Source organism: Rhinatrema bivittatum, chromosome 4, assembly GCF_901001135.1.
Source record: "Rhinatrema bivittatum chromosome 4, aRhiBiv1.1, whole genome shotgun sequence".
Classification (NCBI taxonomy): domain Eukaryota; kingdom Metazoa; phylum Chordata; class Amphibia; order Gymnophiona; family Rhinatrematidae; genus Rhinatrema; species Rhinatrema bivittatum.
Genome location: NC_042618.1, coordinates 434,107,087 through 434,133,362, shown reverse-complemented (window position 1 = coordinate 434,133,362; position 26,276 = coordinate 434,107,087). Strand labels below are relative to the sequence as shown.

General features: G+C 46.5%; 2 protein-coding genes across 2 annotated transcripts in view; one reads left to right on the top strand and one right to left on the bottom strand.

Annotated features, from left to right (window-relative positions):
- The window catches only part of TDG (thymine DNA glycosylase), a 62,953-nt gene extending 61,354 nt beyond the window's left edge, over positions 1–1,599 (bottom strand). The window contains exon 1 of the mRNA XM_029601501.1: positions 1,461–1,599. Coding sequence (XP_029457361.1) covers positions 1,461–1,483 — 23 coding nt within the window. The 5' untranslated portion in view covers positions 1,484–1,599. The remainder of the gene's footprint in view (positions 1–1,460) is intronic.
- On the top strand, positions 1,399–23,953 carry C4H12orf73 (chromosome 4 C12orf73 homolog). The gene is made up of 3 exons (XM_029601502.1): positions 1,399–1,528; positions 18,036–18,166; positions 23,699–23,953. The coding sequence occupies exons 2-3, from the start codon at positions 18,059–18,061 to the stop codon at positions 23,789–23,791; spliced, it is 201 nt and encodes a 66-aa protein (XP_029457362.1). The 5' UTR covers positions 1,399–1,528; positions 18,036–18,058; the 3' UTR covers positions 23,792–23,953.
- The last annotated feature ends 2,323 nt before the right edge of the window (positions 23,954–26,276 follow it).

Below are 26,276 nucleotides of genomic sequence, written 5' to 3'. Positions count from 1 at the left end.
TCATCTGCAATTTGGACGCCCAATCAGTCTCACAAGGTCCTCCTGCAATTTAGCACAATCCATTTTTTATTTAACTACTTGAATAATTTTGTCATGTGCAAATTTCATCACCTCACTCGTCATATCCTTTTCCAGATCATTTATAAATATATTGAAAAGCACCGATCCAAGTACAGATCCCTGATGCACTCCACTGTTTTACCTTTTTGCTCTGAGAAAACAGACCATTTAATCCTACTCTCTGTTTTTGTCTTTTAACTAGTTTGCAATCCACAAAAGGGCACCTCCTCCTATCCCATGCCTTTTTAGCTTTCTTAGAAACCTCTCGAGGGACTTTGTCAAACGCCTTCTGAAAATCCAAATACATCTACTGGCTCACCTTTATCTACTTTTAATCTCTTCAAAAAAATGTAGCAGGTTTGTGAGATAAGACTTCCCTTGGGTAAATCCATTCTGGCTGTGTACCATTAAACCAAGTCTTTCTATATGTTCTGTGATCTTGTTCTTTAGAATAGCTTCCACTATTTTTCCCCAGCACTGAAGTCAGACTCACCGGTGTATAGTTTAATTGATCACCCCTTGAGCCCTTTTTAAATATCGGGGTTACATTGGCCACCCTCCAGTCTTCAAGTACAATAGATGATCCCCACCACTCCCTCACCTTGTATATAGAATGTACATAATAGAATGTATATAGAATGTATATAACCCCTGCTTCTTGTAAAAAAAACCACCTTATCTCCCTCCTCTGTTCCCAGCATACTAATATAGTTCCAAGTTACTTCCCTGCCCCTTCCCTCCCCTCCCCCCCCCCCAGTTATATCATCAGTTACAATGTAAAGCCCTGTTGGCTGAATTTGCTGTTGTCTGGAAACCGATGTGATGTCTCGTGCGAATGTCGGTATAGAAAAAATGTTAAATAAATAAAATAAATGATTTTAATGATAGATTACAAAATTTTACTAATAGATCTGAAATTCATTTTTTACTTCTTTTTGAACCCTGGGGTGAATACAATCAGGTCCAGATGATTTGCTACTCTTTATTTTGTCAGTTTGGCCTACTACACCATTAATGTACCTCATTAACACTATTTTAAAAATCCCTCAAAATCATGGTACAAATAACTTAACCGTAAAAATGATCACATCTTCAGATTGAAGGCATTAAGACTGATAAACCTATTTCATAAAATTTCGGGACATGAAAGATCCTCTTCCAATAATTACATTTCACTTAAGTCTCGACAGTAAGAGAAAACGTTAAAACATGAAAAACTGAACACCGGACATCAATTAGTACAGTAACCGTCCATACAGCTGCCGTCTGAAAGACTAACGCATGCGTATTCGCACCAACACTGACGTTGCAGCGCGGTGAAAGATAAGCGCATGCGTACTCGCCGACAATGGCAGCTTGGATCTCTGGGTTATTGTGTCTGCTTGCCTTTTAAGACTTACCTGCTGGGGTCGTCGTTCTCCATCTCACAGCACTGCTAGCGCTTATCTTGAGGACAAAGTTATTTACGGTTTGTATTTTGTATATTTCTTTCTGAACGCAGAATGGTATCGTTCCTTCCAGTCCAGGCCCTGCACTAACCGCCAACACTCCAAATCCGAGACTGGGTAGCTCGCAGGGCTGCTAACAGAAGGTCCAACCAGAGGAGAGCTTCCAAGTCACGTGGCACGGAGGTTTTCCCTATCTGCTGTATCGCGTGAATCACGCAGACCTGCAATACGAAGGGGAAGTGCCGGATTGGTTTGGTATGCACCTTAAACAAGTAAATTAATAAAATGAAAAGTGTACAAATAAACAGGGTACTGATTTGATAGGAAGTCTGAAGGATTCTGCAAAATAAGATGGTGGGGGTCATTTTTAGTTGTTATGGTGTAAATAAGGTATTGGGCAGTAAGGGGTGGCATATGTGATATTAGTCCCACAAGTTGTTTTTTTTAACGTTATATTTAAATTGGGACAAATTAAGCAATCATAACACATAACAGCAATACCGAGTAAGTCGGTAATTTTAAAACATTAATGACAGCAGTTCAGGCACGGAATAAGTCCCGATTTACACATTCCTCGTTCTCCTGGTCCATTACGGACTCCATATCTTATAATAGGCCAGCTGTTCCCTCCATGAGTAAGTTAGTAAGAGATTAATTTCTTATGGGGTGTCAAGCTTGAAATATCTCTCCACAGAACCAACCAGCAAATAACTGGATCAGTTGCAACACTGATCATAAATATTTCTCAAAAATAGTTTTACAATTTTTCTCCAGAAGCCCTGTGTACCTGTCCACCCTCGGAGCCAAAGTTTAAAAAATGTTGGAGTTGCTAAACTCAATACAAATTCCTCCTCCCTGGACACAGTGGAGGAGTTTGCTCAATATTTGGGGTGCTCAATCACCCATAGAGCTGGAATTTATATTCTCTACATTCCCACCACATGTCTTTTATAGCTCCCCACCTGTCCACAACCCATCCAATATAATCTGCTTACTAAATTTAGAAAAATCTTGTGTAAGATCCTAAACAAAAGTTCATGATTTTTGCAGCTTATAGAGATCTTTGTTGAGGCCCTTCAAATATTCTTCCAGTCCAAATTCTTATTCATGTCTTCATTCCACCTATTCATTATAGTGATAACTGTCCTCCCCATCACGATCATCTCTTAATTGGATATACAATTTAGATATTTGTTTGCCACCATTTGTACAGTATAAGTGTTACTCTATACTTTCACATTCTTCCTTTACTACACCTTCATTTTACAGTTTTGAGATATCTTTCCTGAGTTGTAAATATAAATAATGAATATAGGCCAGAATTTGAAATTTAACCCTAAAGACTAGGAAAGGGTTGAAGACAAGGGTGTCAAATATTTGACCTACAAAATTTCAACCCAGCATCCTACCAAGTATCAGGAAGAAATAATGATTGAGATATCACAGGGTTTCTAGCAATGCAGGCTATTCTATTAGTCCAGGGGTACTCAAACTAGTCCTATGGGCCCCCCCTCACCAGTCAGGTTTTCAGGATATATCTAATGAATATGCATGTGAAATATTTGCATACACAGGAGGTAGTGTATGCAAATACATTTCATGCATATTCATTAGGGATATTTGAAAATCCGACTAGCTGGGAGGGGGCCCCGAAGGATTGGTTTGAGCATTCCTGAATTAGTCAACTCTAACAAAAAAGAGACCCCTAGATAAAAATGAATGAGATAAATAGTAATTTGAATTTAAATGTACAAATCGAAACACTTTTTGAAAGGAAAAAGACTTCAGATGCCAAATCTTAAAAGCTTTCTTAGCTTAAGATGATTATCCTATGCAATAATCATCAGCCTAAAAAAAACCCTCAATTTTTTGAGGATACATTTTTCAGATATTATAATTAAAAAATGATCATTTCAAAAATGTTGTTTCACATTCAAATAACTGAAAAAGTTAAAAAAAAAAAACCAACAACAACAAAAAAACAACTTATAAAGCAGAACTGGTAATACATTTTATTTTAGACTAATTTTTTGGTAGAATCCAAAGTCAATCTTTTGTAACAAGCTAAATCACCCATTCCTGATTCTCCCTCCTACCAGCAGATGGGGGCAGAGTGCTTGACTTGCACCTGTGATATCAGCTGTATATAGACTGGCCCAGCAGTGTGAATGTCATTCCCTGTACGTATCCAGATCAGTGTAGACTCCTGGGTTTATGCCTCCCTTTCAGCAGATGGAGACAGAGAAGGTTTAACTGACACTGCCGTATAACCTAGCGTGCCTCCTGCAGTTGCTCAGTATTTCTCTGTCTCCAGTAGATGGTAAATGTGCATACCTGCAGTATCGACTACACTTAAAAAAAAAAAAATGCAATTTCTCCCAGGAAGTTGGCAGGCTCTGGTGGGGCTATCCCTCCTGGACTTGAGGTGGACAAGCAGGGGGTTGGGGACCATATTTGCTCTGTCCCAGATAACTGGGGGCAGAAATCTGGTGGTTCCAGCTCTCTCTGTCCCAGGAGGATTGAAGGAGTCTGCTGCCCATCTTCAGAACAGGAAAGTGCCTCTTCTGTTCCTTTGTCTGCTTCTTAAAGTTTAAAAAAAAAAAAGGAGCAGAGTTGTGAGAGCTTGCCAGTGAAAGGCTCTGCCTTCTGTTGGGTATGATCAGTTTTCACCAAACACAGCTCGGGGTTTGAAGGTTTTTTCCTGTGCTCCTTTCTTCGTCGGCATTCTTTTCCTTCAGGCAGCCATTGGGGGAACATGTCGTGTGGCTTGAAGTGCGTCGGCTGTGGGGATTCGCATGCTTGACTTGCGTGCAGCATCCGCTGTCTCCCAGAGGAGCAGCGTGAGTCTACGGCACTTGTGCAGGCATCGCTGGAGGACCCGGAGCCGTTTTTCGTCTGCGTGGGATCGGCGGCCATCTTGGTCACATTTTCCACTCGTACTGAAGCGGGGGGAGGGGGATTTTCTCCCTCATTGTCCCTGGCTAATGGGAGCCCCACACAGCCCAGAGGGCTCGGGGGGGGGGCCAGGCAGAGGAGGCAGAGGACCTCCTGGAGGAGGAATCTGATAGTTCTGCCTCCTTTTCTGCAGACTTTGTGCTTTTAATGCACAAAGCTTATAGGGTCCGAAATTCCACAAGGTGGCGTGGGCCCAAGCGTGATGCTTTTCTAAGCCTTGGCCCAAGAAGAGATCTAGAATTGGAGGCTACTGGGTTCGATAAGTCCTTGTAGAGCCCGCGCCGCATTCTAGGGGGGAAGAAATTTCAGAGGGTTCTGTGGTGACGTCCCGGTTCGGTCTGGCACTCTTCGGACATACCCTTTTCTTGGGGGGGGGGGGGCAGGAATCTGGGGAAGAGAAGGAGGAAGGACCGCCTGTTGACGGTGATGATCCAAAGGTGGTGTGGCTCTTCCATAGGGAAGAGTTAAGGCCCCTGATTCCCCATATTTTAGAGGAGTTGGGAGAGAAGTCCGATCAGGAGGATGAGGACCCGGTTATGGCTGGCTTACAGGGCCCAGTGAAGACTTTTTTTCCTTTTCATAATTCTGTTAAGCAGTTGGTGGTCCGGGAGTGGGACATTCCGGAGACCGGACTGAAGGTGGGCTGGGCGATGGATAAATTATATCCTTTACCTGAGAACACTTTGGAGCTATTGAGGGTTCCGAAGGTAGATGCCTCTGTGTTGGCGGTAACTAAGAAGATGATTCTAGTAGCTGGGGCTGCAGCTTTGAAGGATTTGCAGGAAAGGAGGCTTGAGGTCCACCTGAAGAAGATTTTTGAGGTGTTGGCACTTGGCATTCAGGCTGTGGGTTTGTAGCAGTTTTATGCTTCGAGTGGGGCTTCGTTGGGTCCAACAGCTGCAGTCCGACTGGTCCATGTCCTCTCAGGAGGTGAAGCAGGTGGCGCAGCTAGAAGCTGTAGTAGCCTGTGGCGCGGATGCGCTGTATGACCTCATCCGGATGTCCTCTAGGACCATGATGTTGGTGGCATCGGCAAGGAGGCTGCTGTGGTTACTAAACTGGTTGGCGGCTGTCTCAACCAAATCTCAGGAGCGCTACCTTTTAAGAAGAAACTGCTCTTTGGAGAAGATTTGGAGGAGCTGATAAAGCATCTCGGGGACAGTAAGTTTCACAAATTGCCTGAGGATAAGCCCAGAGGGTCGAGGTATTCCCATTCTGGATGTGTGTGGTTCTGAGGCAACAGGCGGTTTTGTTCAGGGAGATCATCCTCTGGCGAGCAGAGACCAGCCTTGGGGAAGCAACAGTCCTGGAACCAGTCCTTTCTGGTCGAAAGCCCAGTCGAGATGGCTCCGGACAAGGTGGTTCTGGAGCCAAGTCAGAACAATGAAACGAGGCCGATCCACTCCTCTGTCCCGCTTATAGGGAGTCGTTTGACCCTTTTTTTTTTTTTTAACAAGGATTGGGCCAGAATCACTCGGACCTTTGGGTCTTAAGCGTCATAGAACAAGGTTACATTTTAGGATTTGCTCGTCCGCTTCGGGTCCGGTTCATGGTCTCCCCTTGCGCTTATGCAGAAAAGAGGTGGATAGTACAGCAGACTCTCGATCATCTGCAGATGCTTGGAGTCATTGTTCCTGTACCCGTGAACGAACAAGGGACAGGTTGTTATTCCATTTACTTCTTGTTTCCAAAGAAAGAGGGGACTTTTCGTCCAATTCTGGATTGGAAGAGCGTTAACAAAGTCCTCACAGTTCCTCATTTTTGCATGGAAATTCTCTGCTCTGTAATTGCAGCAGTGTGCAAGGGGGAGATCCTGGCATCCCTGGATCTGACTGAGGCGTACTTGCATATAGGCATCTGGCCCCTCCAGCAGAGGTTTCTAAGGTTCATAATTCTGGGCATGCATTTTCAATTTTGGGCTCTGCCGTTTGGGTTGGCGATGGCTCCAAGAACCTTCACCAAGGTGATGGTGGTGGTCGCAACAGCCCTCCGGATGGAGGGGATACTGGTGCACCCATATCTATATGACTGGCTTATTCGGGTGAAGTTGGAAGACCACTGCAAGCAAGCGGTGGATCTGGTACTAAACGCTTACGGTCGCTCAGCTGGATAGTAAATTGGACCAAGGGTCATCTCATCCCATCTCAGGAGTTGGGAGTTTCTGGGAGCGTGTTTCGATACCAAGTTGGGGAAGGCTTTTCTGACAGAGGAGCGCATTGTCAAGTTTCAGTTGCAAGTTTGGCGTTTGTTGGAGAGCCAGATGCCCAGGGTCTGGGATTTCCTACAGGTGCTTGGCTCCATGGCATACACACTGGAGCTCATGCCTTGGGCGTTTGCCCATGTGAGGCCTCTGTAGATGGTGCTTCTTTCCCAGTGGAATCCGTTGTCAGAACAATTTCATTTTCCGCTTCCGCTGATGGATTTTGCCAGGTCCAGTCTCTCATGGTGACTTGGTCGGGATCAGTTGTGTCGAGGGGTGGGATGTCCCAGAGTAGACAGAGGTCACTACGTACACCAGTTTCTCCGGTTTGGGACCTGTCTGTTAAGGTCGGTCGGTACAAAGACAGTGGTTGCCAAAGGCCTTGGTCTATCAATTGCTTAGAGACAAGGGTGCTATGGTTGGCACTGTTTGCATTTCTCCCCTTCGAGCGCGGCTGCCCAGTCAGAATATAGTCTGACAATGCGACTACAATGGCTTATATTAACCAGCAGGGTGCTACTAGGAATCGAGTGGTTGCTTAGGAACTGATTCGCTGGGCAGAACACCACCTGACATTGCTTGCGGCTTCTCATATAGCGGGGTTCTGACAATGTGCAGGTAGATTTCCTCAGTGGTCAGAAACTGGATCCCGGGGCGTGGGAGCTGTCTGAGGAGGTGCTGGCTCTCATCAGTGCCAGATGGGGCATGCCACGTGTGGACTTGGTGGCAACACAGTGAAATGCCAAGGCTGCCCGTTTCTTCAGTCGCAGAAGAGAGCACGTGGCAGAAGGAGTTGATGCCTTGGTTCTTCTCTGGCTGAGGGACGTCCTATATGTGGTTCCGCCGAGGCCACAGGTGGGCAAGATATTGCGGCGTGTGGAGGTCCATCAAGGAGACGTGATTCTAATGCTCTGGAGTGGCCTCGGAGGCCCTGGTTTGCAGACCTGGTAAATCTGCCAAAACTCTTGCGGCAAGGTCCCATATTTTCAGATCAGGCAGATTGTTTCTGTTTTGCAGCTTGGCTTTTGAGAGGAAGCATTTAAGGGATAAGGGCTACTCTCAGGAGGTTATTGCTACTCTTTTGTAAGCTAGGAAGTCTTCCACCTCCTTGGTGTATGTAAGAGTCTGGAAGGTATTTGAGGATTGGTGCTTAGAGCAAGGTGGTGTTCCTATGCGAGCCTCTGTAGCGAATGTTCTTACTTTCTTGCAAAGAGGTTTGGTGAAGGGGTTGTCCTTCAGTTCCCTCAGAGTACAAGTGGCAGCTCTGGGGTATCTTCGAGGCAAGGTGCATGGAGCAACGCTATCAGCATACCTGGAGGTGGTGCTTTTTTTCTCTGTGAAGCAAAGTATTTGTTCAGAAGCTCTGTCCCTCCTGGAGTCTTAATGTGGTTTTGAAAGGCATGTGTGCGGTGCCATTCGAGCCTCTCAAAAGGGCTACCATAAAGGATCTTACATTGACTGTTTTCTTGGTGGCGATTTGTTTTGCCAGACGGATCTTGGAGCTTCAAGCCTTGTCATGTACGGAGCCCTTTTAGAGAATTTCGGGGGTTACCTTGAGGATGGTTCCAGCCTTTCTTCCAAAGGTGGTTTCATCATTTCATGTGAGTCAGTGGAGCTTCCGGCTTTCCCGAACTTGGAGGCTACGGTGTCTCATGCGAGGGAACTACGGCTCTTGGATGTCAAGCGCACATTATTGTGGTATGTTAAAGTCACTAATAACTTCCAGTTGTCGGATCACCTTTTTTTTATTTTGAAATGGTGATAAGAAAGGTTGTAAGGCATCGAAAGTCACTATTGCGCTGTGGTTGAAGGAAGCTATTGGATCAGAGTATCTCTGTCAGGGACGTCCAGTACCAGAGGGCTTAAGAGCTCATTCTGCTCGTTTTCAGGTGGCATCCTGGGCGGAATATCAGCAAGTGTCGCCGCAGGAGATTTGCAGGGTGGCCACTTGGAAGTTTCTGCACAGTTTCTTTTGGATGCCCAGGCCCCAGCGTCTGGGGGCTTCGGTGAGAGTGTACTTCAAGCGGGACTCTCAAGGTCCCACCCTGTTTAGGGAAGCTTTGGTATATCCTAAGTCTGGACTGATCTGTGTATGTACAGGGAAAGGAAAATTGGTTCTTACCTCCTAATTTTCATTCCTGTAGTACCACAGATCAGTTCAAAGTCCTGCCCAGTAGAGGTAGGGAGTTTTGGAGAGTCCACTTGATATTATGGTACTTAATCTGAAGAATAGCACAGGTTTTGTTTGGTCTTTCCTGTTTTGTTAATTGGGACAAGTTTATCTGTTTCTAGGTTTTTCCCTCTGCCCACTGCTCGTATACGGGGGGGTGGATTCTTGTTGTTGTTCTACTATCTTGGCTTTGGTACAAGTCAATACTGAGGGACTACAGGGGCACACTAGGTTATATGGTAGTGTCAGTTAAACTTTCTCGGTCTCCATCTGCTGGGAGGGATAAACCCAGGAATCTGGACCGATCTGTGGTATTACAGGAATGAAAACTAGCAGGTAAGAACCAATTTTCCTGTAGTCTCTGCATCCAGCAGATTGTGAGGGGTAACCTAAGAGCTGATCCAGCAAGTGAGTGAGAGAGGCTCCAGGGCAACAGCCTTTCTTAGGGTCAATTTCCCTTGAAGCCTGGGCCGGGTGGGGGAGCACCTGTGGGGCAACATCCTGTGAAGTTCTGGTCTTTCCAAGGCAGCCAGTCATTTCAGTCCTCTGTCCTCCCTGGAGTCTCAGCGAGTACAAAAAATGAGTAGCTCGTCTCAAAGTATGGCCCGCATAGAGAAGGTCAGGAAGTGCACTAAGAGTAGAGCCAGACACATCCCAAGTGTCACCAGCTCCTTCTGCTGAAAATGTGCTGGGGAGGAGCAGGCTGCGCTAGAGGAGGGAGGCGAGATTAGCAGCAGTGATCAGCGCACCTCTACGAGCGCTTCTCTACTGCTGTTGCTTGAGCTGGCATCAAGACGCTTACAGCATTGGAGGGAGGGACAGGCCTGGCAATACAGTGTCAGAGGCCTGGATCCTTGCCGCTAGAAGAGGAAAGATAATTCTTAAAGGACTTCTTTCTGGTAATTCATCAGGCATATTGCCAGATGAAGGTCAGGTGGGGAACTTCAGGGTTTCCCCGGGAGAGAAATTGAGAGCCCGCTCCTTATGGGAAGGGTGGAAACCTGAGAAGGAAGCTCCACCTGGGAAAGAGGAGTAAGAAGAGACCTCTTCTCGGGGAAGCAGCTTGGAAGAGGAAGGAGAATTAAGAGATTCAGCCGTAAGGCTCTTTAGATCTGAGGTATTGGGGATACTGATAGCTAAGGTGTCATGGGTCCTAGGCCTGAAGGAAGAACTGACCAGAGACATGAAGAGGAAGGGGAACCTGATATTGACAAGAATAAAGAAGCCAGCTAAGGCATTTCTTATCCACTCAGCGATTCAGGATATGCTCTTGGCAGAGTGGGATATCCCAGAATCTAGGCTTAGGAACCGCAGGAGAATGCAGAAGCTGTATTTGGTGGATCAGCAAGATAGGGACAAGTTTTTGAACCTCTCAAAAGTAGACACAGCCATATCTGCTGTCTCCAAAAAAAAGCCATGATCCCAGTGGAAGGCAGAATGGCATTCAAAGACCCCCAGGATAGGAGGGTAGAAACACCTAAAAAAGGCCTTTGAACTGTCATCATTAGCATTACATGCTGCAATTTGTGGGTGTATGTAGCAAGAGTGCTGTTATCTGGATCCAGCAAGACACCCAGTGGATCCGGGTCTGATAGAATCAGCCGCTACTTTTGTGGCTGACACTATGTATGACCTGATAAGACAAGCCATGACAGACATGGTAGCAAGGCACCCGCTATGGCTAAAGAATTGGACAGCAGATTCAACTTCTGAAATGAAACTGGGGAAGTTATCCCTTTAAAGGGAAGCTACTTTTTGGAGAGGAGCTGGAAAAACTGATAAAGGACCCAAAGGCCAGAGGTTGCCCGAGGTAAGTCTAAGAGGTGTTTTCTAGAGGGGGGGGGGGGGGGGCTGTGGAGATAATGGCTGAGAGATTATAGACAGCCCAGGCCGGTGAGAGACTCGAGCACCCACTCATGTAGACCAAAGGGGAGAGCACAGCCCTTTCAAAGTAACAGATGATTGTCAAGGGGATAGTAGGACCTGGAGCCCTGTGGAAAGTAAACCTGCACATTGACTCAAGGCAAGCCCACTCCGCCCTGCTGCCAGTAGGGGGCAGGATGCAGGAATTTTATCGTCTGTGAGCTGAAGTAATTTCATTTTCATTTGCTTTCATTTATTATTTATATATCGCACATACCAAACTTACAAAATCGATCAAGGTGGTTCATAATAAGATAAATAAAATACATAAAAACAACAAAATCCTAACATCTTCCCCTGTCTTCTAAATTCCATAATCCCCCCACAATTAATCGAACTGACATCCTCCAAGCCTGCTCCTTTTCATGTTCAAAATCCTGCAACCTCCACCATCATACTCCTCTCCTTACTTAAAAAGCCATGTTTTCACTCTTTTCCTAAAATCCAAATAATCACTCTCTTGTCGCACCTCCTTAGGAGCAGAGTTCCATAATTTTGCCCCATACACCGAGAGCATTCTTCTATGATTCTTCATTTTACCCACCTCCTGCCATGTAGGTCCAAGTAACAAATTTTCATTTTCTGATTGAAGCTTCATAGATGGAATATACGTTTTTAGCAGTCAGTTCAAATATCCAGCTCCCCTTCCTTCCACTGCCTTAAAAACCAGCATCATGATCTTAAACGTAATCTGCTCCCTTACTGAAAGCTAATGCAGATGAAACAGGGGTACTGCACTCACCTTCCTCGGGCAACCATAAATTGTCCAGTAATGGAATAAAGTACACCTGTAAAACCTGTACACCTGTACAACAATGCAAAGTACACCTGTAAAACAATGCAAAACTCTGTCTGTATTGCTTTAGGCCTGCACCTTTTTACTCAGTTTGTGTACATAGCAGTAGGCCTCAAGTTCATGATGCACATCCTGTTTAGGGTCTCTGGAGTTTACCCTACAGTCCAATAACAGGTATCACAACTTGCAAAGAGTCCAGCTGAGGAAAAAGAAGAGTTTTACTAAAGGTGACTGGTGCAGACAGAAGTTTGAACCTTGATATTCTCACAGGACAAGCAGGATGGTTGTCCTCACAAATGGATGACATCGAGGATGGAGCCCACCACGGAAAACTTCTGTCAAAGTTTAAACAGAACTTTGACTGGCCCCTACTGGGCATGCCCAGCAAGGCACTGACCCTGCAGCCAGCAGGGGTCTCCCTTCAGTCTTCTTTTTTCCGCGCAGCAGTTGCCACGCGGTGAAAGGAGCTCTCTAACCACGTTCCTGACAGGAATTTGGAAATTAATTTCCTAAGAAAATTTGCCCCTCAGGGGTCTCCCTTCGACAAATTTTTTAGTCATCTTACGGAACCCGGTAAGTTTTTTGCCTTCTTCCATCGACTGCCGTCGATTTTGGCCCTCGAGGCCTGTGGGCACTTACCGATCCCCAGCCTAAATTTTGGCTTTCAGCCATGGCAACGGGGTTCCGTCGTTGTCCGGATTGTACCCGGACTATGTCCATCACAGACCCCCACAGGGTTTGTGTAATGTGTTTGGGTAGTGGGCATGATGTCCTGACTTGCACCAAATGTGCCTTAATGACACCCAAGGGTCGCAAAGCCAGGATGGAGAAGATGGGGCTCCTCTTCCATGCACCAACCCCAACGCCATCGATAGCATCGACGTCATCGGAACCGGCACCGTCGAAGTTGTACCATCATCGTCAACCCTCCGGTGACCGTCCGCCATCGATCGCTTCTCGGCCGTCGACTCCCGTCCCTTCCCCGGATGGGCGAGGGGATCGGAAAGAAAAGCACCGCCATCGACGGCATAAGTCTCGGCCTGTCGAGGATCCACAGCCATCGACCTCTGCTCAAGCCGAGCCACCGACAAAGAAGCCGCGAACAGACCGGATGCCCTCCACGTCTCGTTCGCCGGCATCGAGGAAACCCTCACCCTCTCGGGGTGTGGGGGCCGTGATCCCACCGGTTACGGTGGTCCCTCCGGCCCTGCCTCAGCCTCCCTCTCCCGTCGAGCCGGGTATGGTTACCCCTGGTCTCCGGGCAGAACTGGACCGGCTGGTCCAGGAGGCCATCGAGAAAGCGATGAAGAAATTACAACCTCCATCGGCACCGTCTCCGGCACCGGTTCCAGTGCCGCCCCCGGCACCGACACCGGCACCGGCTTCGCCACCGAGGAGGGAACCGACCACCGAGCCGTTGATACAAGCGCTAGCACCGCTACTGAGCCGCATGGAGGCACTCGTGACGGCCCTTCCATCGGTGATTCCAGTGCCATCGACAACACCACCGTCTCCGACTGGTTTCTCATCGGCAGGAGAAACACCGTTTCGAATTCCCCCTTCCGGGGTAGTTCCATCGGTACCTTCTGGTATATCTCCACCGATTTATCCTTCGGCTCCATCGATTCCGCGCCAGGCACCGATTCCATCGGCAGCACCGAAGCCATCGATGCCATTTCTGGTTCCACCTACTGCACCGATTCCACCTCGGTTTCCATCGATGCCTTCAGAGCCTCAGCCTGGTCCATCAGGGCTACAAGCCACACATGATCCCTACGATACCTGGGGTGATGATGATGATACCTCTTCTGACACAGATCTGCCTTCGCCACCATCTCCTACAGAGAGTAGAAAAAGATCTCCTCCTGAGGATCTATCTTTCATTAATTTTGTGAAAGAAATGTCAGAAGTTGTACCTTTTCAACTACAATCTGAAGCTGATGATAGACACCAGATGATGGAACTACTTCAATTTCTGGATGCTCCAAAAATCATCGCTTCCATCCCTATACACCAGGTGTTTTTGGATCTGCTCAAGAAAAACTGGGAATCTCCTTCATCGGTGTCACCAGTTAACAAGAAAGCTGACTCCACATACCTTGTCCAGTCAGCACCAGGTTTCCAAAAGCCTCAACTGGATCATCGCTCTGTTGTGGTTGAGTCCGCGCAGAAGAAGGCCAAGCGTCTTAAGCCGCACTCTTCTACCCCACCTACCAGGGACAACAAGTTCCTGGATAGTGTAGGACGGAAAGTGTATCATGGAGCTACGTTGATTTCACGCATAGCTTCATATCAACTTTACATGACTCAATACAACAGAGCCATCTTTAAGCAGATGCAAGACTATGCTGACACGTTGCCGGACCAATACCAACCACAGCTTCAAGCCCTTCTTCACAAGGGATTTGAGGCAGGGAAGCACGAGATTAGGACTGCCTATGACATATTCGATGCTTCCACGAAGGTTTCAGCCACAGCCATCTCAGCCAGACGTTGGGCTTGGTTAAAGTCATCCAACCTTCGCCCAGAAGTCCAAGATCGTCTTGCTGATTTGCCCTGCTTAGGCGACAATTTGTTTGGAGAGCAAATTCAACAGATTGTGGCGGAGTTAAAAGACCACCATGAGACGTTGAAACAACTCTCATCTGTCCCACCTGAGGTGACCTCCAAGCAACCGCAAAAGAAGGACTCTAAGAAGTCATTCTTTTGACCACGTCGCTACTACCCTCCGTCAACTAGGGCTCGTCCTGCACGGTCCTCTAACAGGCCTCAGCCTCGTCAGCCGAGAAAGCAAAGACCTACTGTAGCCCCACCTCCTGGGCCTACGGCGGGCCTTTGACTTCCCTGTATTGAGCACATGCCATCTCCCTCTTCCACACATCCCTGTGGGGGGTCGACTGTTCCACTTCTTACACCGTTGGAAACAGATCACCTCAGATCAGTGGGTGCTAGCAATTATCGCACAGGGTTACCACCTCAACTTCATAACACTTCCGCCAGACTCCCCGCCCCTTCAGGCATGGAGTCTAACCAGCCATTTCACTCAATTACATCAAGAAGTATCCCTTCTTCTACAATCAAATGCTATAGAACCCGTCCCTCCTTGTCAACAAGGGAAAGGATTCTATTCCAGATACTTCCTAATACCAAACAAATCAGGGGGGCTACGTCCAATTCTGGACCTTCGGGCCCTCAACAAGTATCTGCAAAAAGAAAAGTTCAAGATGGTAACCCTGGGCGCCTTGCTCCCTCTGTTGCAAAAGGGGGATTGGCTGTGCTCTCTCGACCTCAAGGACGCTTATACCCACATTGCGATCACACAATCCCATCGCAAATATCTGCGGTTTCTTGTAGGCCACGACCATTATCAATACCGTGTCCTACCTTTCGGTCTGGCTTCTGCCCCACGAGTCTTTACCAAATGTCTCGTAGTGGTAGCAGCATTCCTAAGGAAGGAAGGTGTCCACGTCTACCCCTACCTGGACGATTGGCTAATCAGGGCCTCCTCCCAACACATAGCTCAATCCTCCCTAAAATTGACAATTCAAACACTCCTTTCCTTAGGGTTTCTTGTCAATTACGAGAAATCTTGCTTAGTCCCGTCTCAAACCTTATCCTTCATTGGAGCAGACTTGGACACCTTGCAGGCAAAGGCTTACCTTCCTCTTCAGAGGGTCCACACCCTAATATCCCTGGCTCGCCAGCTCCAGTCTCAAAACACTGCCACGGCTCGCCAGTTCCTCATTCTCCTAGGACACATGGCATCCTCGGTTCAAGTCACTCCCATGACCCGACTAGCCATGAGAGTAACACAATGGACTCTACGACACCAATGGATTCAAGCTTTTCAGCCTCTGTCCTCCATAGTCACAGTCACACAGGCCCTGCGCCTATCCTTAACCTGGTGGACAACTCAGGTCAACCTCCTTCAGGGCTTACCTTTTTCTTCCACCGGATCCGCAAGTAATCCTAACCACCGACGCTTCTCACATCGGTTGGGGAGCCCATGTGGACGAATTACAAACCCAAGGGTTATGGTCCAAAGAGGAAGCCGAACACCAGATAAATTTCCTGGAACTTCGCGCAATCCGCTATGCACTCCGAACTTTCAAAGATCATCTATTCCATCAGATAATCTTAATCCAGACGGACAACCAAGTGGCCATGTGGTACATAAACAAGCAGGGAGGCACAGGCTCCTTCCTTCTGTGTCAGGAAGCTGCGCAGATCTGGGCGGAAGCCCTCTCCCACTCTATGTACCTCAGGGCCACTTACCTGCCGGGAGTAGACAATGTATTGGCAGACCAGCTGAGCCGTGTCTTCAAGCCACACGAGTGGTCACTCGATCCTCTGGTAGTGACCTCTCTGTTTCACAAGTGGGGTTTTCCCCGCATAGACCTCTTTGCGTCCCCTCAGAACCACAAAGTGGACGATTACTGCTCTCTCATTCGGAGCCAACACTTTCAGCCGAGAGATGCCTTCTCCCTCAAGTGGACGACAGGTCTGCTTTATGCATTCCCTCCACTTCCTCTTCTGTCAAGGACTCTCGTGAAGCTACGCCAAGACGGAGGAACCATGATCCTGATAGCACCCCACTGGCCACGCCAAGTGTGGTTTCCCATACTCCAGGATCTCTCCATCCGCAGGCACATCCCTCTGGGAACGGATCCGCATCTGCTCACTCAAAACGACGGATGCCTCCTCCATCCCAACCTCCAGGCCTTGTCCCTGACGGCATGGATGTTGAAAGGTTAGTCCTTCAGCCTTTTAACCTTTCGGATTCGGTTTCTCGTGTCCTGATAGCTTCACGAAAGCCCTCTACCAGAAGATCCTATTCATATAAATGGAAAAGGTACACATCATGGTGCACTTCTCAGTCCCTTGATCCCCTTTCCTGTCCAATCTCTAAGTTCTTGGACTATTTATGGCACCTATCAGAATCCGGTCTAAAGACCTCTTCCATTAGGATGCATGTCAGTGCGGTAGCCGCCTTCCATAAAGGTGTACAGGGTGTCCCTATTTCAGTACAACCCCTGGTAACACGTTTTCTTAAAGGCTTGCTCCATCTGAAGCCACCCTTACGTCCTCCGGCCCCATCTTGGGACCTTAACCTGGTTCTTGGTCGTCTAATGAAACCTCCTTTCGAACCTCTGCACTCCTGTGAATTAAAGTATCTCACATGGAAAGTGTTATTCCTTTTGGCTATCACTTCAGCTCGCAGGGTTAGTGAATTGCAGGCCCTAGTTACCTATCCGCCTTACACTAAGCTCCTGCAGGACCGGGCGGTACTCCGCACTCACCCTAAATTTTTACCTAAGGTAGTTTCTGAGTTTCATATTAATCAATCCATCATACTACCTATCTTTTTTCCCAGGCCCCACTCCAACTCCGGGGAACAGACTCTGCATACCCTAGACTGCAAACGAGCTCTAGCTTTTTATCTAGACCGTACAGTTGCTCACAGGAAGAGCACTCAATTATTTGTCTCTTTCCATCCTAACAAGTTAGGACATCCTGTGGGTAAGCAGGCTCTTTCCTCCTGGTTGGCGGACTGCATTTCTTTTTGCTATCAGCAAGCTGGCATTCCTTTTCAAGACCGTGTGAAAGCACACTCTGTGAGGGCCATGGCGACGTCAGTAGCACACCTTCGATCGGTGCCGCTTCCTGACATCTGCAAAGCTGCAACCTGGAGTTCTCTCCATACCTTTGCAGCCCACTATTGTTTGGACAAAGCTGGAAGACAGGACTCCATCTTCGGCCAATCTGTCTTGCGTAACATTTTTCCAACATGATGTACCAACACCCTTCCACCTTCCCGGTAGAGTGCGGATGCCCTTTATCAAATACCACCCCAGTTGTTGTGCCTGTTGCACGTCATTGGGTGCATTTGGTGCAAGTCAGGACATCCTCAGCTCGGTACTCACCCATTTGTGAGGACAACCATCCTGCTTGTCCTGTGAGAAAGCAAATGTTGCTTACCTGATGTAACAGGTGTTCTCACAGGACAGCAGGATGTTAGTCCTCACGAAACCCGCCCGCCACCCAGCGGTGTTGGGTTTGTTTTGTTTTTACTTTTTAGGCACTGCCTGTAGCTTTGAAAATCAGACTGAAGGGAGACCCCTGCTGGCTGCAGGGTCAGTGCCTTGCTGGGCATGCCCAGTAGGGGCCAGTCAAAGTTCTGTTTAAACTTTGACAGAAGTTTTCCGTGGTGGGCTCCATCCTCGATGTCACCCATTTGTGAGGACTAACATCCTGCTGTCCTGTGAGAACACCTGTTACATCAGGTAAGCAACATTTGCTTAATCATCCATTTAATTTCATCCTTCACTGACACCGCTCATTTACACAACTATTTGATAGAAATTTCAGCAACAACAATGCTGTTTGATCAGAGATGTTCTCTAGATTTTGCACAAGATCATTTTGAAAGACATCATTTTAGGTTGGTCGGTTATTAATTACCACATTCTTTCTTTCTATTAGAATATAGAAGCAGTTTCATCACAATGCCTGCAGGAGTATCTTGGCCACATTATTTAAAAATGTTAACTGCAAGTATTCTGGCTATGTTCGCAGGAGCACAGGTTGTGCACAGATATTACAGACCTGATCTCGTAAGTAACTAATGCTGCATTAAATGAACTATAGAAATCTTACAGGCTATATTACTTACCATACAATTTGTGAAAAACAATACAAGAATCGGATACATATTTTGAAGTGGTAATATAGGGAAGAAAAACTTTAGGAAATGAAGATCCTATATCCTAATGACTTTAAAAAAAATAGGGTAGTGATTTGCCAGGCTGGATTAGACCCAAGGTACATCAAGCCCAGCTTCTTGTCTCCAACAGTGGCCAGTCTGGGACACTAGAATGTACCTGAGAAATTCCAAAGTAGATTCAGTTCCTTATTGCTCACTCCCAGGGATAAGCAGTGGCTTTTCAAAGTTTACTTGGCTAATAGTTTTTTTTTTTTTTTTCTTGAAACTTGTCCAAACACCTTTTAAACCCAGCTATGCTAGATGCCTTGACCATATTCTCTGACAACAAATTTCACAGTTTTAATTGTGCCCTGAGTGAAAAAAAATACGTTAAAATCCGCTACCTATTAGTTTCATGAAGTATCCCCTAGTCATAGTACTATTTGAAAGGGTAAATAACTGTTCCATTTCGTACATCTACACCAGACCAAGGCATAACTAGTGGGTTGTTTCCCCCTACCAGTAGATGGAGGCAGACTATACAGACTATACTGCTTGGTACCACCCCTATTTAGGGGTGGTACCAAGCAGCAGGAATCCAGTATTTTCTGTCTCCAGCAGATGGTAGGATGGGGTGATGTGCAGATTTCAGTGGTTTGATGATCAGATCCCAGGCCAGGCTTCTGGTTCAGACCAGCAGTGCGAGCCCACACAGCCGCTCCTGTTCTTACTGGGTTCTGGTAGGGGGGGTGAGTCACATTTAAAAAACAAGAGAGAGAGAGAGAGAGCTTCTAGGATGAGACTTTAAATCTGTGAGGAAGCTTTTCTTGGGTCTCTGTCCTTTTTTTCCTCTTTTTCCTCCCCCCTCCCCTTGTTCTCCTTCAGCTGTTTGCTTCTTTTTGTGGCCAGTAAAGTTTAAAAAAAAGAAAGTGGTCCCAACAGCAGGGCAGTAACAATCAATGAGTGTTTTTGGTGTGGGAATTAAGGCAGGAGGAAACATTGTTGCTCAGGGGTATGGGGATAGTCAGTAGAGCTGGTAAGTGGTGAGGTTGCATCATGGATGCCTAATGTGCTTTCGGACCGGGATGCTTCCAGGGGTGTGTACATTCACAGGCTTTGCCCCTGTCACATGGTAGGAGCACAAGATGGTGCCGGCCATCCAGTGCTCCTACCATGTGACAGGGTCCGGCCAATGGCATGGATACCCTGTCACATGGTAAGGGCAAAGGGCCATCGGCGCCATTTTGATTAGTGGCAGCCGACGGCCTGGGAGCGGGAGATCGCTCCAGGGACCCCCACTGGACCACCAGGTACCTGTAAAAAGTTTTTTTTGGGGGGGGGGGGTTCGGGAGGGGGGGGGAAGCTAAGGTATTAGTTTTAAAGGGTCGGGGTGGGTTTTTTGTTTATCGGCTCAGGTGCAGCCGATAAACAAAACCGCGATCAGCCCGATTGAAAAAAAAAAACCACATGTGAATCGGAACCGGAATCCATACCAATTCCGGTTCAGATTCACATCTCTAATAAGCAGACGACTATCCCCTTAGAAAGGGGTGCAGCCTTGAAGAATGCACAGGATAGGAGAATTTAGGCCATCTTCAAGCAGGCCTTTGAAGCAATGGCAATAAATTTGCAGATAACTTGCTCTTGTTTACTTTTCTTTCAGGAGGTCGATGAATCTGGTATGAATTCTAGGGCAGTGATGGAACTAGCAGCTGCCTTTTTGGCAGATGGGGTTGTGATTTAGGTCCATACTTCAGCCAAAGGGTTGGCTTCGGTTATAGCTGCCAAGCATCAGTTATGGCTGAGAAATTGGTCCGCTGATGCAATCTCAAAGCTGCCCTTTAAAGGCTCACTCTTGTTTGAGAGCGAGCTGGAGAAAATGGCCAGTAAGTGGGGTGAGTCCCAGGTACCTCGGCTGCCAGAGGATAAGAAACAGGTACTGCGCTCTTTCAGCGTGAGAGGTCGTACTAGGGGATCCAAACGCTTTTGACTTAAGAGGCACGGCCTTTCAGAGGACTTTCGTCCCAAACAGCTCAGACAGGGTGCAGGCTCGGATAGTGGAGCCCCCGAGCCACTCAGTGAAGGTGTGCCGACCTACCCCTGGGAACAGGAGATAGGGGTTGCCTCTCTTTTTTTTTTTTTTTTTTTTTTTATCAGAGGTGGGTTGAAATCATGTCAGACCAGTGGGTTCAGGAGGTGATAAGAGATGGCTATGTGCTGAAGTTCACAGCGTTCCTCGGGACTTGTTCATGGTGTCTCCCTCCAACTCTCTGCAGAAAAGACAAGACAGTGGAGTGTACATTGTCAAGACTCCTCAGTCTGAAGGCTGTGGTTCCAGGGCCCACGTCTCAAGAAAATATGGGCCAATATTCCATTTATTTTGTTGTGCCCAAGAAGGAGGGCTCTTTTTGCCCCATCCTGGATCTCAAGGGGATCAACCGTCATTTGCATGTGACTCTCTTTCGCATGGAAATCTTGAGCTCTGTGATAATCCAACAACCGACTGGAGACCAGAGATGTTTGGTTGGCACTATTATATTTCCTCCCAGTGGTACAGATAATGTGATGGCGGTAGCATACATGAATCATCAGGGGGTAACCAGATGCCGGGGAGTCTTGGCAGAGACATCTCTCCTATTCTCTTGAGCAGAGGAGAACTTCAAATTCTATCAGTGGCTCATATCGACAGACAAGATAATGTACAGGTGGATTCCTCAGTCGCACATGGTTAGATCCTGGAGAATGGGAGCTGAGTCTGGAGGCCTTCAGTCTCAACTGTCATGGGTGTGGTCGAGCAAAGATGGACTTGATGTCGACCCAGTGGAACACAAAGTTAAGTCGCTTCTTCAGCGGAGAACTGCTCTGTCTTTCCCCTATGGGATCTCATAGGCAGGGTGCTTCGGAGAATAGTAATGGAAGTCAATTGGGTTACACTGTTGACACTGGATTGGCTGCGCAGACCTTGGTACGCGGACTTCCTGTGACTACAGGTGGACAGGCCAATACATCTTTTGGCTTTGCCGGGACTGCTGGTCCAGGGTCCAGTGATAATGGATGACTCAGCTCCATTTTGTCTTATGGCTTGGCTCTTGAGTGGTAACAGCACCGCAGGAAGGGTTATTACCCCATCCATATTTTCAACTCTGCTGAAAGAATGAAAATGGTTCATTTCTTTGGCCCCCATTCGAATGTGGCGATTGAGGGATTCTGCAAGTCCCAGAGGGAGTCCCCTTGGTGGGCCATGGTTCCATGCATTTTGGCCTTCCTTCAGGGAGGGCTAGATAAGGGTCTCGCTCTGAATTATTTGAGGGTGCAGGTAGCAGCTATTTCATGTTAATAGAGGTTGTCTCGGGGGGGGGGGGAGGGGGCTATTGCTACTCAGACATTTCCTGGTTTCTGCGGGGGGAGGGGTGTCAAAAGATTACTTCCCCCCTTTCTCCCCATTGTTCCGGAGTGGGACCTCAGCCTGGTTCTGAGTGCCCTGATAGGGCCTCTCTTTGAGCCACCGAGGCAAGGATCTATCTCTGAAAGCGTTTTTTCTGGTGGCAATTTGTTACGCGAGGTGGATTTCGGAGCTTCAAGCCTTGTCTTGTCGGGACCCATTTTTGATTATTAAGGCAGGTACCATAGTTTTTCATCCATTGCTCTCCTTTCTCCCAAAGATTAATATGGAGTTTCACATTAATTAGTCAGTGACTCTCCCAGCCTTCGCCCGAGAGGAATGCGAGGCGGAGTATCATTCACTAGATGTTTGGATGTAGCTAATGCTTTCCACAAATCAAGACAGGCTGTTTGTCCTGTTTGGAGGACCCTGCAAGGTGGAGACAGCTTCCAAAACAACCCTGGCTCCTTGGATAAAAGAGGCTGTTGTTTCAGCCTGTGTGCTGAAAGGCAAGAAGGCCCCAGAGTTAATATGAGAAGACTCTACAAGGGTACTGTCCGCGTCTTGGGCAGAAGTTCAGACTCTTTTGCCAGTGGACATATTTGTAGAACAGATACTTGGTCCTCCTTACATATTTTCGTGAAGCACTATCGACTGGATGTTTTAGCGAAAGAGGAGTCAGCCTATGAGGCCGGGGTTCTCTGAGCAGCCCTCACTTCCTACCGCCCATGAAGATAAAGCTTTGGTAGTTCCCACTAATTATGACCTGGACTGGTGTAGCTGGACAAAATAGGAGGAGACATTTTTCTTACCTGTTAATTTCCTTTCCATTAGGCCTACTCCAGTCCAGGACCCGCGCGGGAAGCAAGACTGTCTATCTACAGACACTTTCAATGCAGTCACACAGATGCATGCCTCCTGCATGTCGTGGTGTTATATTGGTTGCTTTTTGGTCTTTCTTTCCTGTTATCTTTAGGCTTCAGGGAAGCTTCTTCTCAGGTTTTCCTCTGTGTTTTTTAGAGGATTATTATATGATTAATACAAGGGAATCTGATCCTAAGCTTTGTCAGAAAGGTGCTGAATTCCTACTGCTTGGTACCACTCCTGAGTAGTGGCTGTGATATCACAGGGAGAAAACAGTAATAGACTACCTCCATCTGCTGATAGGAGGAATCAACCCACTAGTTATGACCTAACCTGCTATAGCAGGACTAATGGAAAGGAAATTAACAGGTAAGAACAATTTCCCCTTCCTTATTTACCTGTTTAACCTCCCCTCATAATTTTATAAACCTCTATCATATTCACTCTGTCATCTCTTCTCCAAGCTGAAGAGCCCTAACATGCTCAGCATTTCTTCATAAGGGAACTATTCTATCCTGCCTTTATCATTTTTGTTGCCCTTTTCTGTACTTTTTCTAGTTTTGCTGTATCTCTTTTGAGATGGGGGCAACCAGAACTGCATATTAGCTCTTTGGGTTTTTACATAGTTTTTAAAATCTAAATGTAAAGATGTTTGGGCTTGGTGAGCTATACTGCTATGGCTGACATTTGTTTAGTTTGTTAGAATAATTCTAGAACTTGAAAAGAGATGCCAGCCTGATTAGTTCCATTTGATTGTTTTGCTGCTGAACCATGATTGTAAACAACATTATTTATCACAGTTGGCCCTTGGCTTTTAGAAACTGAGCTTGTAGAAACATTGAACATGATGGCAGATAAAGAGCTTACAGCCCACACTTTAGTTTTGTCTCAGAGAATGTATTTATTAATGTTCTTTTAGTGCCTTGGATCATGTATTCTGCACCTGTGGCTTTCCTGGCTAGAAAAGGAAGATTTGGCCAAAGTGATTGGCAGGTCAGCTTTTCCTCGTATTTAAAGCCTTGCCATACAACAAATATCTGTCCAGAAAATGTTTGAATTAATCCCAAAGTGTATGAAGCTGCTGCATGATCCATTTTCAAAGTGAAAAAAACTAGTATTTTATCTTTCATTTGTTTGACACAGTTTTTGTTTTTTTTTTTGTTTGTTTTTAACTAACATTTTCAATTTCTTTTGTAGAGTGTGCCTGAAATCCCTCCTGAACCTGGCGAACTGAGAACTGAATTGTTGGGCTTAAAGCAAAGACACAGAGAAGCTCAGAATTCACAGTAGAGATGAGCAGTTAGTACAGTGAAGACATCAGAGGCATTACTATGTTGATAACAGTGATTTTTCTAAAATTATGTACAAAATGTTAACATTTTTTTGGTGGGATTAGCAGAAGCTGTTGCTACTTAATTACTTAATAAATGTTTTAAATTATTGAATATTTTCCATTTTATGCAAGGCCCTGTTTTTTGTAAAATTATACAGTATTGTGTACCAATTAAAGAATGGAGGAGTATCCTACATAGAAACATACATGGAAGTGCCAGCAGAAGACCATACGGCCCATCCAGTCTGCCCAGCAAGCTTTCACAGTTATTTTTCTCATACTTATCTGTTACTCTGACTGCTGAGGTCAGGGCCTTTGTTGGTAACTTTTTGGTTCTAATTTTCCTTCCACCCCTGCCTTTGATGTAGAGAGCAGTGCTGGAGCTACATAAGTGAAGTATCAAACCTAATTGGTATGGAGTAGTAACCGCCGCAGTAAGCAAGCTACTCACACGCTTATTTGTTTACCCAGCCTGTTCAATTTAGTCCTTTTTGGTTGTCTTAATATACATTCTCTATTCTTCATTCCCCCTGCCGTTGAAGCAGTGAGCTGCGCTGTATATGTATTCAAAGTGAAGTATTGGTTCGGGGTAGTAACCGCCGCAACAAACAAGCTACTCACACGCTTATTTGTTTTCCCAGACTATGCAATTCAATTCTAGTTGGTAGTTGTCTGAATGTAAATCCTCTTATCTTCATTCCCCCCTGCCGTTGAAGCAGTGAGCTGCGCTATATGGGGTAGATTTTTAAAAAATGCGTGTTCGTGTATTTTTGTTGGCGCACCAGTCGCAAACAAAAGTACGCTGGATTTTAGTAGATACGCGCGTAGCCGCTAAAATCCAGGATCAGCGCACACAAGGCTGCCGATTTTGGGCAGCCGGCGCGCGCCGAGCCGCGCAGCCTGCCTCCGTTCCCTCCGAGGCCGCTCCGAAATCGGAGCGGCCTTGGAGGGAACTCTCTTTTGCCCTCCCCTCACCTTCCCCTCCCTTCCTCTACCTAACCCACCCCCCCCCCCCTACCTTTGTCCACGGATTTACGCCTCCCGGAGGGAGATGTAAATCCACGCGCGCCAGCAGGCCGTTGGCGCACCGAGACGCGACCCGGGGGCGGTTCCGGAGGGTGCGACCACGCCCCCGGGCCAGTCCCCGAAACGCTGCGTCCCGCCCCCAAAACGCCGCGTCGATCGGCCCCGCCCCCGACAAAAAACCCCAGGACTTACGCGAGTCCTGGGGCTCTGCGCGCGCCAGCAGGCCTATGGAAAATAGGCGCGCCGCAGGGCTTTTAAAATCCGCCCCTATATGTATTCAAAGTGAAGTATCAGGTTTAATTGGTTAGGGGTAGTAACCACCGTAACAAGCAAGGAACTCCCACGCTTATTTGTGAATGCAAATCCTTTGTGCCACATTTCCTCTTACCGTTGAAGCATTGAGCAGTGTCTGAGTCGCATTAACCGTGTCTATGTTTATTGAATAAGGATATTAATCACCAGGAAGTAGCCGTCAAGCCCGCAAGCCACCCCCATGCCTCTTCTCTCTTAGTGGTTAGAGCAGCAAGCTACGAACCAGGGTTCAAAACCCCCTTGTGACCTTGGGCAAGTCACTTTGTACCTGAGGCAACAGAGGGTAAACTTAGATTGTGAGCCCTCTGGGGACAGGGAAATACCTACAGTACTTTGAAGTGCCAAAAAGCAGAATATAAAATAAAAAACTCCAAGATAACTTGAATTTGAAATGCAAGTTCTTATCTTTTTTTCCTCTGCTCCTTTGTACTTCCTGCTTGGTTGGAACCAGGGCTGAGATCTGGCACCATCAGCCTTCATTCTTTAATCTTATAATCTTTTTATAAAAAACTAGCATTACCCCGCCACGTGTTGCAGTGGCAGAGTCAGGTTCTTTTCCCTCCCTCCCCCTTCCCCATTTTTTTTTTTCCAATATTTATTTATTAATTTTTCCATAAATCACATTACAGAAATTTAAAGAAAATTACAAATCAAATTGATTTAGCACAATGAAATTAAATAAACAGTTTTTTTTGATCAACAAAAGTTTTAAGATGATCTGGAGTAAAAAAAATATATAATTCGTCTAATTTTTTAATCATACATTTACAGGGAAACTTCAGGGCAAAGGTAAAACCTAATGTTATAACATCTTTGCGGAATTCTAAAAAAGCTTTCCGCCTTAACTGAGTGGATGCGGATAAATCTGGAAATATCTTTACAATTTTTCCTTGAAAATTTATGGGGTATCTGCTGAAATATTTTCTCATAATTGCACTAATATCATTTGTTGAAGAAAATATTGCCAGCAAAGTTCCCCAATCTATTACTTGAGCATTTGAATCTTGCAAGAAATTTGTTAAATCCCCTTGAAAAAGCTGATCTGAACCCTGTTGAACTCTATTTCTTGATTTAGGGAGAAAATAACAATTTATTATAGTGAAT

Coding starts and splice junctions, on each gene's coding strand:
- C4H12orf73 (XM_029601502.1), top strand. CDS start 18,059: ATGCCTGCAGGAGTATCTTGGCCACATTATTTAAAAATGTTAACTGCA. Junction 18,167..23,698: donor GATATTACAGACCTGATCTC/GTAAGTAACTAA, acceptor TTTCTTTTGTAG/AGTGTGCCTGAAATCCCTCC.